General features: G+C 32.1%; 1 protein-coding gene across 1 annotated transcript; it reads left to right on the top strand.

Annotated features, from left to right (window-relative positions):
* The first annotated feature begins 5,737 nt into the window (after window positions 1-5,737).
* On the top strand, window positions 5,738-14,931 carry LOC114337607 (cathepsin L-like proteinase). Its single transcript, XM_028288097.2, has 5 exons — window positions 5,738-5,775; window positions 6,855-6,948; window positions 8,413-8,745; window positions 13,298-13,577; window positions 14,620-14,931. Exons 2-5 carry the CDS (start codon window positions 6,865-6,867, stop codon window positions 14,865-14,867), a joined length of 945 nt encoding a protein of 314 aa, XP_028143898.1. The 5' UTR covers window positions 5,738-5,775; window positions 6,855-6,864; the 3' UTR covers window positions 14,868-14,931.
* Window positions 14,932-15,215: the final 284 nt, after the last annotated feature.

The raw sequence follows: 15,215 nt of genomic DNA, 5'->3' as shown, positions 1-15,215 counted from the left end.
TGGTCACCCCGGATACCGCCCGTAAATATCGCATTTCGCATGCTTGGATTTTACTACGGATGTTGTCGTTCACTGTCCACGTTTCACTAGCGTAGAGTAGCACCGGCTCGTATACGGTTTGAAATACTTTCATTTTTGTTTTCAGGCTTACTTCTTTCTTCCTAATAAAACTTTTATTTAGTGCATAGTATAATTTTGTTGCACTCATTACCCTGCTGTTTATTTCTGGTTCTATATTTCCTTGCCCATTCATTATTGATCCTAGATACTTGAAGTCCTCAACTTGTGTAATGGTCTCATTATTCAACTTAACATTTATATTTTCTTGTGTTTTCGATATTACTAAAGCTTCTGTTTTTTCAATATTTATTCTCATCCCAAATTTCTTAAAGGCTTCATTCCAAACATTCACATTTACTTGCAAGTCTTTTTCTGATTTTGCCACAATAACCAGGTCATCGGCATATATCAACTCTGACACGCAAACTTGTTGAAGTTTATACACCCCAACCCTAGTTCTTTTTACCTTACCCCTGCATTCTTTTGCAATTTCATCCATTAGAGTGATAAATAACAAAGGACTCAGAACACCACCTTGTCTTACACCTGTCCTTGTGTAGAATTCAAGAGATGAGCAATTGTTCGTTCTTACATTATTACGTGTACATTTATATAAATATACTCTTTATTGCTTGGATTAACTTCGGTTTCACATTTCTACGGTTTAATATTTCCCAGATCTTGTTACGTGGCGCCCGATCAAATGCTTTTTCCAAGTCCACAAAACAGAGATACAACTTACTGTTATGCTCTAGGGCTTTTTCTGATAACTGTCTCACCGTGAATATGAGATCGGTTGTACCTCGCCCTGGCCTAAAGCCGCATTGGCTGTCATCCAGTGTGGCCTCGATCTTTTCTCGCAGCTTTTTCTCTAGTATTATTTCGTAGATTTTACTAGCAACTACCAACAATGATATTCCTCTATAGTTAGAACACTTATGTTTATCGCCTTTTTTGTGTAATGGTAGAATAGTTGCAAGCGTCCAATCTCTAGGTATGCATCCGGTACGCCAACAGCTCCTTATGATCTTCCATAGTAATTGTAATCCTTCTCCTTCCATATATTTAATTAGCTCAGCCTTAATATTATCGTGTTCTGCAGCCTTGCCATTTTTTAATTTTAAAATTGCTTCCCTGTATTCTTCGTATGTTATGTCATCATCATCTTGTTGTTCATTTAAATTGTACTCCTCCCTGTCATTCTCTATTTCGTTGTTGTCTCCCATTAATAACTCCATAAAATGTTCTCGCCATCTTTCGGTAATCTCTTCATTTTTTAATAATATGTTACCATCTTTGTCCTCTAAACCTGTTAATCCGTTTGATTTCTTTTGTCTTAGATTTTTTAAAGTCCTATAAAGCAACTTCGCATTCCCCTTACTATCACTTTCCATTTTATTTCCAAATTCTTCCCATTGTCAATTCTTAGCTTCTTTAATTTTATTTTTAACCAGTATTCTCTGTTCCTTATATTCTTGATAATTACTTTCACTTTTATTGCTTATATACTTTTTCCACAATTTTTTCTTCTTCGAAACTTCCAATTTTATGTCATTATTCCACCAAGCTGTACCTTTCAGATATCTTCCTTTCGTTACCCCACATACTTTACTCCCAGTTGCGTACACCAGCTCATTAAAAATGTTCCATAATATTTCTATATCCTCCTCATTTTTCCAATTTGTTTTTCGTATTTCTTCATTTAATTTACGACAGTATTCTTTCCTAATATTTTCAGACTGAAGTTTGTATACTTTAATACTTGGTTGTTCGTAGCGATTTTCTTCATTTTTAATATTAAATGCCTGTTCTCTCCTTGTCTTTACTTTAGTTTCAACGAGAAAATGATCCGAGCTGATCTCATAGCCTCTTTTAACACGCACGTCCGCTATTTCATTTTTGTATCTGTTCTGTACTAATACTAGGTCAATAACGGATTTTTCGTTCCGCGAATCCATCACTCGTGTGTATTTATGAATCTCCTTGTGTTGAAAAAATGTGTTACTAACTTGCATATCATTCATGATGCAAAACTCGATGACTCTTTGTCCATTATTATTCCTGACCATTTCTCCATATGGTCCTATAGGGTAGTCATATTCATTGCTTGACCCCACTCGCCCATTAAAATCGCCTACTATTATGACCTTATGATTTATTTGGTCCATTTCGTCCTGCAATTGTTCGCAGAAGCTATCTTTGAGTTCCTTGGCTTCATTTTCCGATGGTCCATACCCAACAATAATTGTTGTCTTCTCGTTTTTACTCATATCTATTCTAATAAGTCTTTCCGAAATATTTTTCCATCTAGTGATATTTTTATGCTCATTTCTGTGAACCATTAGGGCAACTCCTGCCCTCGCACGTTCTGACTCATTAACACCTCCAAAAATCATGTAGTGCTCATTTCTCATTTTAATACATCCACTACCTTTTCTCTTTGTTTCAGTTAATGCTAAAAAATCCATTTTTGTGTTTTCAAACTCATCAATAAGTTCCTCTTCTTTACCATTTAGACTTTGTATATTCCACAACCCAATTTTCCAATACTTATTTTGTTTTTCATTTTTTGCATTCATAGTTCTTTCATTGTCTGTATTTTTACGGTTTAGTTTTTGCATATTTTTGTCAAGACTCGCATCGATTTTGTTATATTCTCTCATGTCCATAATCTGTGCCATGTTCGTATCCATATCCATCCTCGAATTTGCATTAACTAGTAGTTTTTTAAACCAGTTGCTGCTACATTATCTCTGACTATTTCTATATTATTCGTACTATGGTTCCATCTCCATTTGGTGTCTTCAATAACGATAAAACCATAACCCATCTTTATTCTTTTGCCATTTGCCTTTTCTTTTGCTACTATATGTCTAAGATTTTTCTGCATATCAATCTCTTTAAGTGTTAAATCGCATTCAATGTATACGCGGTGTTGTCTATAACTTCTAAGATTACTTTTTGCTTTTAGTACTCTTAGTTTGTCTTCAAACTTACTAAACTCAATAATGCACATATTGTCGTTGATCTTTTGTACCTTATTTAACTCTGCCATTATTCGTAGCTCTTTATTTAAAAAGTTTCCTATTTCATTCTTAAGCTGTTCCATATCAGACGTACTTATTGGCAAACCCTTCATTATTAAATTATTTTTCTTTCTTTCTTTTTGGCAGATTTCTAAAGTTAGCTCTAATTTATCCATTTTTTGTTTCATACTCATCATTTCCTTTTTTAAATTTTCATTTTCTTGAATTATTTGTTTAATCTTTTCTTTGTACTCGCTATTCTCTTTTCTGAGTTCTTTCATTTCTCCTACCAACTCACCTACCATGTTTTTTATATTCTCTAGTTCCTTATCTTTCTTTTTATTATCAGTTATTAACGTTTTCATCAGTTCCGTAATTTCATTCTCTCTACCTCCAGCATTCTTTGTATCGGGAGATCGATATACTTTTCTGCTCTTACTAAAGATTCCGTCAAATTCATTTCCTTTCCTTTTACCATCCTCTGATAAATAAGTGTCGCTGCCACTGTCCGTCATCTTAATTTCAATTACTATTATAATTAATTGTTTGACTGTATTTTACTGGTATTCCTATTTCTATCTGAATGTTGTTTGTTTTTATTTATAAAATAAATATATGTTTTGCAATCAATTTGCTATTTACAGTAAAGGTTTAATTCAAATTGTTTATGCACGAGGAATTTGACACCGATTTCAGCTAGGTCAAATTTATAAAACCCAGAATACGCGATTTAATTTATGACCTGTATTTTTGTTACACCCTGTATTTTTACTTTTGAATTAATAGATACTGATTTTGACTTTATGATATTTTGTAGGCTGTAGAAGCATTTGTTTCCAAGCGAAATTCTTGCTGTTACCTCATCACTGTTTTTATTTCCTTCTGTTATTGTTGATCCTAAATATTTGAAACAGTCCACTCTTTCAAATATTTGCCCGCTCAGAGATATGTTGCCTTTCGTTTGTACCTTTTCCCGAGTTGTTATCATGTACTTTGTCTTTGAGACATTAACTTCTAGACTTATAGTCTGTGCGGCTTCTTTAAAATATGTATAAGTTTTTTCTAGGTCGTTTAATGTCCAGCTGATTATGTCTATATCATCTGCGTAGGCAACGACCTGATTGAGCTTTGTAAATATTGTACCATAGCTATCTATAGGAGTTTTCCTGATTACTTATTCCAACGCAAGGTTACAAAGTGTTGTTGACAGTGCATCCCCTTGTGTTAGGCCTTCATTAATGTTAAATTCATCGGACAGTTGATTTTGGATCCTTACTTTTCTTTGGTGTTGGTTAGGCATAGTTTTACTAATCTGATTAGTTTTTTGGTACATTTAACTCTTGCATTGCGCTACATAATTCCTTTCTAATTATTGGCTAATTATTAATAGTTATACTAATTTTTGAATTTAAATATTAAAGAATGAGAATGAATTCAGATATAACAGAATACATAGACAAAAAGATTAATGTAGTACGGACATGTCAGAATAACAGACAAAAACGTGGGCTAAACAGAATAACGGAGTGTGTGTGTGGGTTTTGTTTTATTGGCACTGGTTTTCACAACCAACTGGCCAGTCAATTTCATAATGATTTTTTAGACTATTACTTATCTCTAACTCTGGAGAGTAATGTGTAGTGTGTATGTTGAGTAAGTGTCTTGTTACTTTGCAAAGTCGACGTCATTGTCTTTGCAAAGAGACGTTAATTGTATCAGAATGTCTGCTCCCTCTGATGGTGAGTGCCGATCCCACAAGGACATAAACTATTCTCGTTTATTAATTTATAATAAACGAAAAATTCCTGACCCTGGTGAGATTCGAACTCAGGACAATTCGGACATTTCGATCCAAAGGTAGGCGTTCTTACCACTGAGCTACAGAGGGGGTAGAATAACGAAGTGGAGCCCGATACGAAGACAGAAGAGAGACAGACCCCGAAGATCTTTCAGAGATGAAGTGGACAAAGTAATGGAAAGAAGAAATCTGCAGGAAGGGGACTAACAAACCAAAAGGAACTGGACAGACCCCGAAGATCTTTCAGATATGAAGTGGACAACGCAATGAAAAGAAGAAATCTACAGGAAGGGGACTAACAAACCAGAAGGAACTGGAGAGAACAATTGAGTGAAGGAATACAGTGAAAACTGTGGAAATCCTTACTCTATAAATTATATATTCTTTAAGTTGGCACTTTAAAACAGCAGGGATAAGTTGCGCTAAATGTGTTTAGACTTCTTGTGTGGCTAATTGTATAATCAAAGGAAGGCTTATTGCATCGTATGATCTAATTACGATTTTTTCGGTACCTATCTCGACATTTTTTACCATTCTATTTATTACTATCATAAAGAGCTAAATATACAAACAAAACAGCTTTGAATACCAAACGAAACTGAATGGATCAAATATTTTGTGAATAACGAAGATTACTTTATTTTGTAGTCACCTATTTCTCTTAAAAATAGAACTAAATAGGTGAGTTCAAGGGTTGATACTCATCATTGAACGATATTATCACAAAATATTTCTTTAAAACGCATTTCGATATAGTATATGTATTTTTTTGCTTTTGTGTAAATTCATTTGCACTTATCGAATTTCAAGAGGATGAAGATTAGAAATATAGTATAAAAGTTGTAAACTTTTCTAGGATCTACAAGTTGTATTCTGTTGTTCTTTCAGAAGGTAAGATATTCCCAAAATTCTTCTATTTCAATTATTTCTTTATTTATTATATAACTACTATTTCTCTATCTTAATTTTTTTGTTAACTTTTTTAAAGTCTTCATAATTTGATCATAAATAAGGGTTCTTCATTAAGTAATGGAAAATATGCCCTTTTGGTTATTAATTTTTCTCTATTATGCGCGTTCTTGTAATTTAAGCAAGTTTCTTTAACTCGTATGTTTACTTTACTTGAGATTCTTCTTTTATTTCTTGCGCGCTGAAAGTTCTTTCGAATACTCAACATTCACTAGCAACAATATTGGCAGTATGTTATTGTGTCTATTACATGGAGTAACAGTTTTTAGTAAAAGATCTTATTATTCATCAAATACCAAAAATATGAGACAAAGATAGTATTCTGTATTTAGATCTTCGATGATCTCGACAGCATCTTAACATAGAAAAATACATGTTCCAACAGTTGATAGGATAACAAGACACTATCGAATTAAAACAAAGGAACCCTTTATAACCTATCAAACAACATCAACGGGGTAAAAGCCCAGATACTGAGGTGGACAGGGCATGTGCATAGTCAATAAAAAATGGCTCACCAAGCAGATAAGGAAGGAAAATCTGATCGGCAGTAGACCTATAGGTATCGAATTAGAACAAACTAAGAACTGGTAATCTTTTATAACCAACCAAATAAAATCAACGAGATAAAAGCTCAGAGATTTAGGTGGATCTAAACTCAGATGGTGGGATAACATCTCAAAAGATTTGCATGCCATGGGAATATACAATTGGTCAGAAGATATGATTAACCAAAGTAGGTATAAGCAAGTCGTACAGGCAGCCAAGACCCACGAAAGGTTGTTAGGATACAGAGAGAGAGAGATAGAGGTAGAGACAGAGAGATAGAGAGGGGAACTATGGTATAATTAATACCTTCGTACAATGGTCTACACTACACAACTATTTTCAATATCCCTCCAATATCCAGATGTATGTTAAAATATGAAAAGATTAGTTTTATAATTTTATTTAATTTTTTCATTTAGGTAGCTACTTATTATTTCAAATTATGTTTTCAGAAAAATCAGAATGAAGCTGTTCATCCTTGCTGCTGCCCTCATTGTGGCCACAAGTGCCAATCTAGGTGCCTTCGAAAAATGGACCAGTTTTAAGGTATTAATTTGAGTAATAATTTTTTAATTTTATACGACAAAGCCAATATTTACTTCACAATCTAAATAATACAATTTTGTTGATACATCAGCACTAAACGTCAAAAACAAACTAAAAATTTGAAAAATAACTAAAAGTAAAATTAAAAAATAACTGATATAACTGCCAGTCTTCTGATAATTTTGAAATCTTTAGCGTTTGGAAGCAATGAGAGCAAACATCGAAAAATATCTAAACACCCGCCTATCTTATTTTCCTGTTAGTTTTCTCCTTTTATTCTTACCAGAATGATTTTTATAATTAATTAAAAATACGTTATAAATTGTTAAAAATCCATTATTTCTTGAAAGTTTTAGTAAATACATTCTGTTTCCTGCAAGTTTCATTCTAATATACTGTTCTTGGTCTTCAATCATTTTCAACTGATTGCAAGTCTCTTTACTAAAATTATTCAAATCACTTGTTGTGACTCTAATGTTACCCATCGTGCTTAATCAACTTTTTTTAAGAATGAGCGAAGCGAATTCTGCAATTCACATGAGTGCCTTAAAAATGTACTTTTTAACACGTATATCATACAATATTTTTTCTACAAACGTCTTGTATATCAACAATTATAATTTATTCATTCTCAATTACAGGACAATATCTACAAAAACTGTTACGACATTCCATTTTTATATTTTTCTTGACATTACATCAAAACTGCCTATACTGTCAATACGTAAATCATAACAAGTATAGAATATCATCTTACTTTTATTGTTGTATATTCTAACAAATTTTAACGGTTTTTTTACAAACGTATTAAAAATGCAATAATACAGTTTAAATTAAATTTTAAAATCCTTTTAAACCACCTTTTTCAAATTGCGCAAGTTGTACTATTAGTATTAATGTTAATAAATGAAATATAAATATTTAGACGTTTCACAATTTGACAGTTCACTTTTAACTGCAGTGCCTTAAAAATTTTAAAGCACTAGTGCTTTAAAGTAGCATTTTTAACGCTCCTATGGAGTGCTAAAAATTGTATTTTTAACATGGTTGTAGAAAAATTATATTTTTTATACTGCTGTTAATTTATTGGCAACTTCATTGTTTTGCTTTTAAGTAATACACTTATTAAAACATGCGCTGATCTATTTTTAATTTATAGAAAAACTTTGTTTATTTTCTTTCTTAATAAACTTCATGAGAAGGACAAATGACTGGAGTAGCATCTTTGTTTATATACATTCAAATTATTACATCTTACATCATACATTTATGTACCTTCTCATTATTTTTTAATAATAATTTATCGATATTTTTTCTACAATATAATATTAGTAATATTGTGTATATTTTTAAACTTTTACCATTTTTGGCTATTTTTACTTGATACGACTCTGTAATTTGTTGGTAATAAAATATTGTTCAGACATGATTATATCTATATTATTTATTATATTTTTATTCCAGGCAACCCATAACAAATCTTACAACGTTATTGAAGACAAACTTCGTTTCGCTGTTTTCCAAGAGAACCTCAAAAAAATCGAGGAACACAATGCTAAATACGAAAGTGGAGAAGAAACCTACTATTTGGCTGTTAACAAATTCGCCGATTGGTCTAGCGCTGAATTCCAAGCTATGTTGGCCCGTCAAATGGCTAACAAGCCAACACAAACCTTCATTGGAAAACACGTAGAGGATCCCAATGTCCAAGCTGCAGATGAAGTTGATTGGAGATCAAGCGCTGACTTGGGAGTAAAGGATCAAGGAAGCTGTGGATCATGCTGGGCTTTCAGTACCGTAAGTATTAATATTACAATAAAATCTAAGTTTTTAGAATGAAAATATTCAAGATAAAAGTAATACCGTTATCAAAATAGAGAGATAAGTAGGAGCAATTAATATCTTATGTAGAGATATATTGTTGACAAAGCACTTGAACTTTTCAGATTTTACAAAAGGATGTGATCCAATTAATATTTTTTTACATATGGCGTAGCAGTCTATATAATATAAAATGATAAATCAACAAACCGATATAACGGAATATTGCACTCAACAAAATTCTAGAATGTAAAATCAACAGAAACTCATGTACCAAGCTTTAATCATCTTGGTCTTTTCCTTCAAGAAAATGGAAAACGATAAGACTACGAGAAAAATAACAAATGAATTACCCACAAAAAAGAGTCTTTCTTTATACCAAGATGGACCTATGAACCAAGTTGCACGACTACGGTTTTTATTTTTACTCACGGAAAAATAAAATACATGAAAATACTAATTTTTCACTTCTAAGGCGATATAAAGCAGAGCATTGTCGTGCAGAATAATGACAAGCTTTTCTGGACGTTTTGGTCATATTGCTTAATAAACCTTGTTTAAAGTTTCCCTATAAAGGTTTTCGTTAATATGCAGTCTAGTTTCCGAAAATTCCATGAGCAAGGGTCTTTCAAGGTTGAAAAAAACATGTTAACATGACCTTTCCCACAGAGGGTTGAAATTTGTATGGCCGCACGCTGATTATATTTGGACGGGTTGTTAATAACCAACGCCATTTTGAAGTCACTAAACTTTGACCTTTGTAGTTAAATACAAATGATAGGAACTGATCAGTGTGACATGTACGTGTACAAACATAACTAACATTTCAGAACGTCCAGGGGCGTCATTTGAAATTTTGATTGGGGTGGGGGGCAAGCATTATATATACAATACATTATACACGATCGGGACACCCTCAAAAAAGCGCTTAGTTTTCGAGATACTGACCACGGAGGGCCGAAGGGATAAGTTTATCCATAGTTTATATTTTAGAGGGTGCTGAAAACGAAAATGGAGGAACATTGTCAAAATCGCAATTTTAACCTAAAAATAAAAAAAAATGAAATCACGTTTTTTGCGTTTACCTCGCTACAACTCTGTTCCGTTTTAATATTTTTTTCCGAAATTGTTACAGTATATAGCTCCAATATTTTTGTACACAACGGTACCTGTTTCAAGCTTTTATTCTTATCCTGATAAAGGTTACGAATTTTTCAAAGGAAAAGGTGCGGATTTGTGCATTGCAAAGTTTAATTGCAAAAGTTGTGTGACGAAGTTTAAAATTTAGCTTTTTAATTACGTTTATGTTAAAACAAAGAGTACAAAAAATTTTCTGGAAAGTTTTAGATCAAAATGTTTTATAAAAAAATGGTGCAACTTTTAATGTCGACATTAGAAATGCCCAATATAACGCTTATTTTTCAACGTACTGACCATGGGTGGAGAATGGCTAATTTAGGTCTTAGATTATGTTTTTGACCGTGATGAAAAGGAAAATAAAATTTATTTCAAATTTTAAGTGGGGGAATATTTTCAAACTTGTAATTGTGCCCTAAAAATAAAAAAAAAATTAAATCACGTTTTTTGCGTTTAGCTTTCTACAACTCTGGTCTGTTTTAATATTTAAGTTTCTGCACTATATATCACTCTTTTTTTGAAGACAATGGTTTCTGCTTTAAGCTTTTGGTCTTATTCTAGTAAAAGTTATGAATCTTTTAAAGTACAAGATGCAGATTCGTGAATTGCAAAGTTTAATCGCAAAATTTGACTGACAAAATGTGAAATATAGAATTTATATCAAATTCAAAAATAAAACATAAGTATTTACAAAAAATTTTTCTGGAAAGTTTTAGGTCAAAATGTTTTATAGCAAACAAATTGTGCAACGTTTAACATCTACGTTATAAATCCCCAAAATAGCGGTAATTTTTCGAGATACTGATCATTGGTAATGAATGGCTAATTTTGGTCTTACTTTATGTTTTTGATGCTGTCGAAAACGAAAATCAAGTTTATTTTGAATTTTAGGTGGGAGAAAATAATTGCCAAAATCGCTATTTTGCCTTAAAAATAAAAAAAGTTAAACCACGTTTTTCTTAAAATTTAAAGTTGCACCATATTTTTTCTATAACACATCTAGACCTAAAACTCCTCATAAAACTTCTTTGAACTCTATGGTTTAACATAAACGTAATCAAATAGATACATTTTAAATTTTGTCACTTAATTTTTGCGATTTAATTCTGCAATACACGAATCTGCAACTTTAATTTTTAAAAATTCATAACTTTTACAAAAATAAGACTGAAAGACTACAGTTACTTTCATAGTATTCACAAAGGTAAGAAATATATGCCGTAGAAATTCTAGAAAAAAAATATTAAAATGGAACAGTTTTGTAGCGACTTAAACGTAAAAATTCGTGACTTCACTTTTTTTTTCATTTTTGGGTTAAAATTGCGATTTTGACAATGATCCGTCACACAAAATTCAAAATAAACCTCTTTTTCATTGTCAGCACCATCGAAAACATAAAATATGACCAAAATTAGCCATTCACCTCCCATGGTCAGTATGTCGAAAAATAAGCGCTATTTTGGGACGTGTAACGTCTATATTAAAAGTGGCGCAATTTTTGTTCTATTAAACATTTGTAACTAAAACTTTCCAGAAAACTTCTTGCTACTCTATGTTTTAACATAAACGTAATTAATAAGATAAATTTTAAATTTTGCCTCTTAACTTTTGCGATTAAACTTTGCAATTCAAGAATCTGTACCTTGTACATTAAAAAATTCATCACTTTTACTAAAATAAGACTAAAATCTTAAAGTAGATACCGTTGTCTTCAAAATAGTGAGCAACATATAGTGTACAAACCTTAGATAAAACTATTAAAATCGACCAGAGTTGTAGCGAGTTAAACGCAAAAAAACTGGATTTCACTTTTTTTTATTTCTATGGTAAAATTGCGATTTTGACAATATTCCCCCACCTAAAATTTAAAATAAATTTCATTTTCGTTTTCAGCACCATCAAAAACATAATCTAAGACCAAAATTAGCCATTCATCACACATGGTCAGTATCTCGAAAAATAACCGTTATATCGGGGATTTCTAATATCGATAATAAAAGTTGCACTATTTTTTTTTTTCTATAAAACATTTTGATCAAAAATTTTCCAGAAAACTTCTTTGTACTCTCTATGTTAACATAAACGTGATTAAAAGGCTAAGTTTTAAGTTTTGTCACTAAACTTTTGCGATTAAATTTTGCAATGCAAAAATCCGTACCTTTCCCTTTGAATAATTCATAACCTTTATCAGAATAAGAATTAAAGCTTAAGACAAGTACCGTTGTCTTCAGAAATATTAGAGCTATATACTGTAAAAATTTCAGAAAAAATATTAAAATTGAACAGAGTTGTAGCGAGGTAAACGCAAAAAAACGTGATTTATTTTCTTTTATTTTTAGGTTAAAATTGCGATTTTGACAATGTTCCTCAACATATTCAAAATAAACTTCATTTTCGTTTTCAGCACCCTCTAAAATATAAAGTCTGAATAAAGTTAGCCCTTCGGCCCTCCGTGGTCAGTACCTGGTCATTTTAGGGGTATCTCCCGCTCGCCTATTTTACAATACTAGAGTAATAAAATTGATGTTTTTTTTGTATATTTCAGTCATGTTCAGCGTCAGGAGGCAAATGCCAGTCAGGCAAATGCCGCCCCCTTGACCCTGTCAAATGACGCCCCTGAGAACGTCTGTTGAGCCATTACAATTGTTTCCAAGACTAACCTGACCAAAAATATTTTTTAATTACTGAACAAGTTTATATCTTCCTTACTTCAAGAGAAATATCTGTATTAATTTAAAGGCCCTAAAATGGACCGATAGAAAGAGAACGACATGAGTTCAATAAGATCTGTCGGATTGTTCAGAAATACTGGTTATAAAATATACATATAAAAAAATACTAGACAATGATTATAAAAAAAACACAACAAAGATATAATATCACTCCTACGTGGTGACATAGACAAAAACACTTCAAAATAAAAAACGAAGATATCAGATCTAATTGGAATATCGTCATATATATCAATTGTATCGACTTAATAAAAATTAAATAAAAAATGAATTTATAAAAAATAATAAAAAACAATAAAAAAATAATAAAAAAATAATAAAAAAATAATAGAACATAATGGAAAAAATAATAAAAAATTAAATTAACAAAATTAATAAAGAAATTAAATAAAAAAAAAATTGAATTAGCAGTAAGTATGATTACATCGTTATGATTATTTGTTGCTAGTTTTTGATGTATATACAAGTTACCAAAAATTTAGGTTAGGCTAGTAGGTAAAACATCACTGTTTTACATCACTCACAACAACAAATGTTTTAACCTGTAAAGAACTGTATACCTAAGTTTCTTCAAGTGAATTAACACAATGAAAAATTATACATACCTACTCATTCAAATTTTATTAATTGCTTCTAAATTTTTACTTTATTGTTTCCAGACCGGATCCCTCGAAGGTCAACTCGCCATCCACAAAAATCAACGTGTTCCTCTCAGTGAACAAGAATTGGTAGACTGTGACACAGTAAATGCTGGTTGTGACGGAGGTTTGATGACAGATGCCTTTAACTATGTTAAAGGCCATGGTCTCTCTTCCGAATCTCAATATGCATACACCGGCAGAGATGGTCGCTGCAAGAATGTTCAGAACAAACAAGTCTCTTCCATCAGTGGCTACGTAGAACTTGGAACAACTGAAAATGCACTCGTTTCCGCTCTTGGTAAGTTCATTCATATCTGATTGTTGTTTTTTGCATCCATTTGTGACCAGCCATCCACTTTATGTCATCAGTCCATCTTGTTTGAGGTCTGCCTCTTCTTCTTTTGCTTGCCCTTGGTCACCATTGGAGAATTTGCATCGTCCAACGGTTGTCATTTATTTATTTTTTTCGATGTGTCCTTCCCAGGTCAATTTTAACAAGGAAATCTTCTGGATCACATTTGTTACTTTTGATCGTCTTCTTATCTCTTTATTGGATTTGCGATCATTGTGCTTAATGTTGAGCATTCTCCGTTCCATAGCTCCCTGGGTCACTTGAAGTTTGTTGACTATGCTGTTGTTAAGAGCCCAAGTTTCAGTTCCATATGGTAGAACTGGCGTACTGATCGAAGTATGGTAGTACGTACTGATCGAAGGCTTTTGCCTTCAAAGTGTTGGGTAAGTTTGATTTAAATACTATTTGTCATCGATCAAAGGCTTCCCACTAAGAAACATATTCTATTTAAATCAGCCTTTAAGCTTTGACAGTCCGATTTTTTGTCCAAGTATACATACGACTCAAGCTTTTCTATATTATTTTCCAGAGTTATATTCTCAGATATGTTTATAGATTCGTTGGTTAGATATTTAGTTTTTTCAAATTTTATTTGTAATCTTATTTTTCTTTATTTGGTATTTAGGTCTAAACTACGGTACTCTTCTTGTAATAATTCATCTGCTGATAGCCTGATAAGCCAGTCCATTGACAAAGGTTCCTTCACCTCCGCCGTATGTCTGTACTTCTAGCTCTGTCCAATAGTGTCTTACCATTGATTTTTCTAAGGCGATTTCATCTCGGCTGTTTTTAGCACTCTTTTTATGTCGTCTTTCTGTAGGGTATTCTTCTACTTTCAACGAAACATTTCTTGTCTTAATGCTAATTTTTCAATTTAACGTATCTTCTTAAAACAATATGCCTTTGATCATTTTGATATCTAATAAATTATCTAATTTAATTCTTACAACTTACAACGTACACATGCTAACATTTAGTTTATTTTCAGCTAGCGTAGGTCCAGTTTCCATCGCTGTTGATGCTGATACATGGCAATTCTATGGAGGTGGAGTTTTCAACAACAGAAACTGTGGAACCGCCCTCAATCACGGTATTCTTGCTGTTGGATACACGAAAGATGTATTCATTGTCAAGAACTCATGGGGAACTAGCTGGGGTGAAAAAGGTTACATCAGAGTAGCCCGTGGTCACAACTTGTGTGGTATTAACCTCATGAACTCTTACCCTAAATTGTAAATGATTTAATGTAAATGAAACACCAAATAGAATTCAAAATTAAAGATAAATAAACAACTAATAATTTGGATTTTTTTTTAAACAGCTACATTGGGGATCAATCAAAATGTCGATCTTCTGCAATATGAAATAATTGTCCTGCATTTGATATCTGAGTCCATTCTCGAATGTTTTTTAACCAAGAAACTTGTTTTCTTCCTACACATCTACGGTCCATCATTGATACTCAACCAGCGGCCATCTAGAATTTTTATGCGGCCCGAAGGCTAAATAAAGGGCCCTGTAAACGATTAAATTATTTGGAAAATTTCACGTATTTGTCAAATTTTTTGATAGTGAACTTGGTCA

The sequence above is a fragment of the Diabrotica virgifera genome, chromosome 7, assembly GCF_917563875.1.
Source record: "Diabrotica virgifera virgifera chromosome 7, PGI_DIABVI_V3a".
Classification (NCBI taxonomy): Eukaryota; Metazoa; Arthropoda; class Insecta; order Coleoptera; family Chrysomelidae; genus Diabrotica; species Diabrotica virgifera.
The sequence above is the reverse complement of the archived record's forward strand: the minus strand, read 5'-3'. Positions and strand labels throughout refer to the sequence as shown.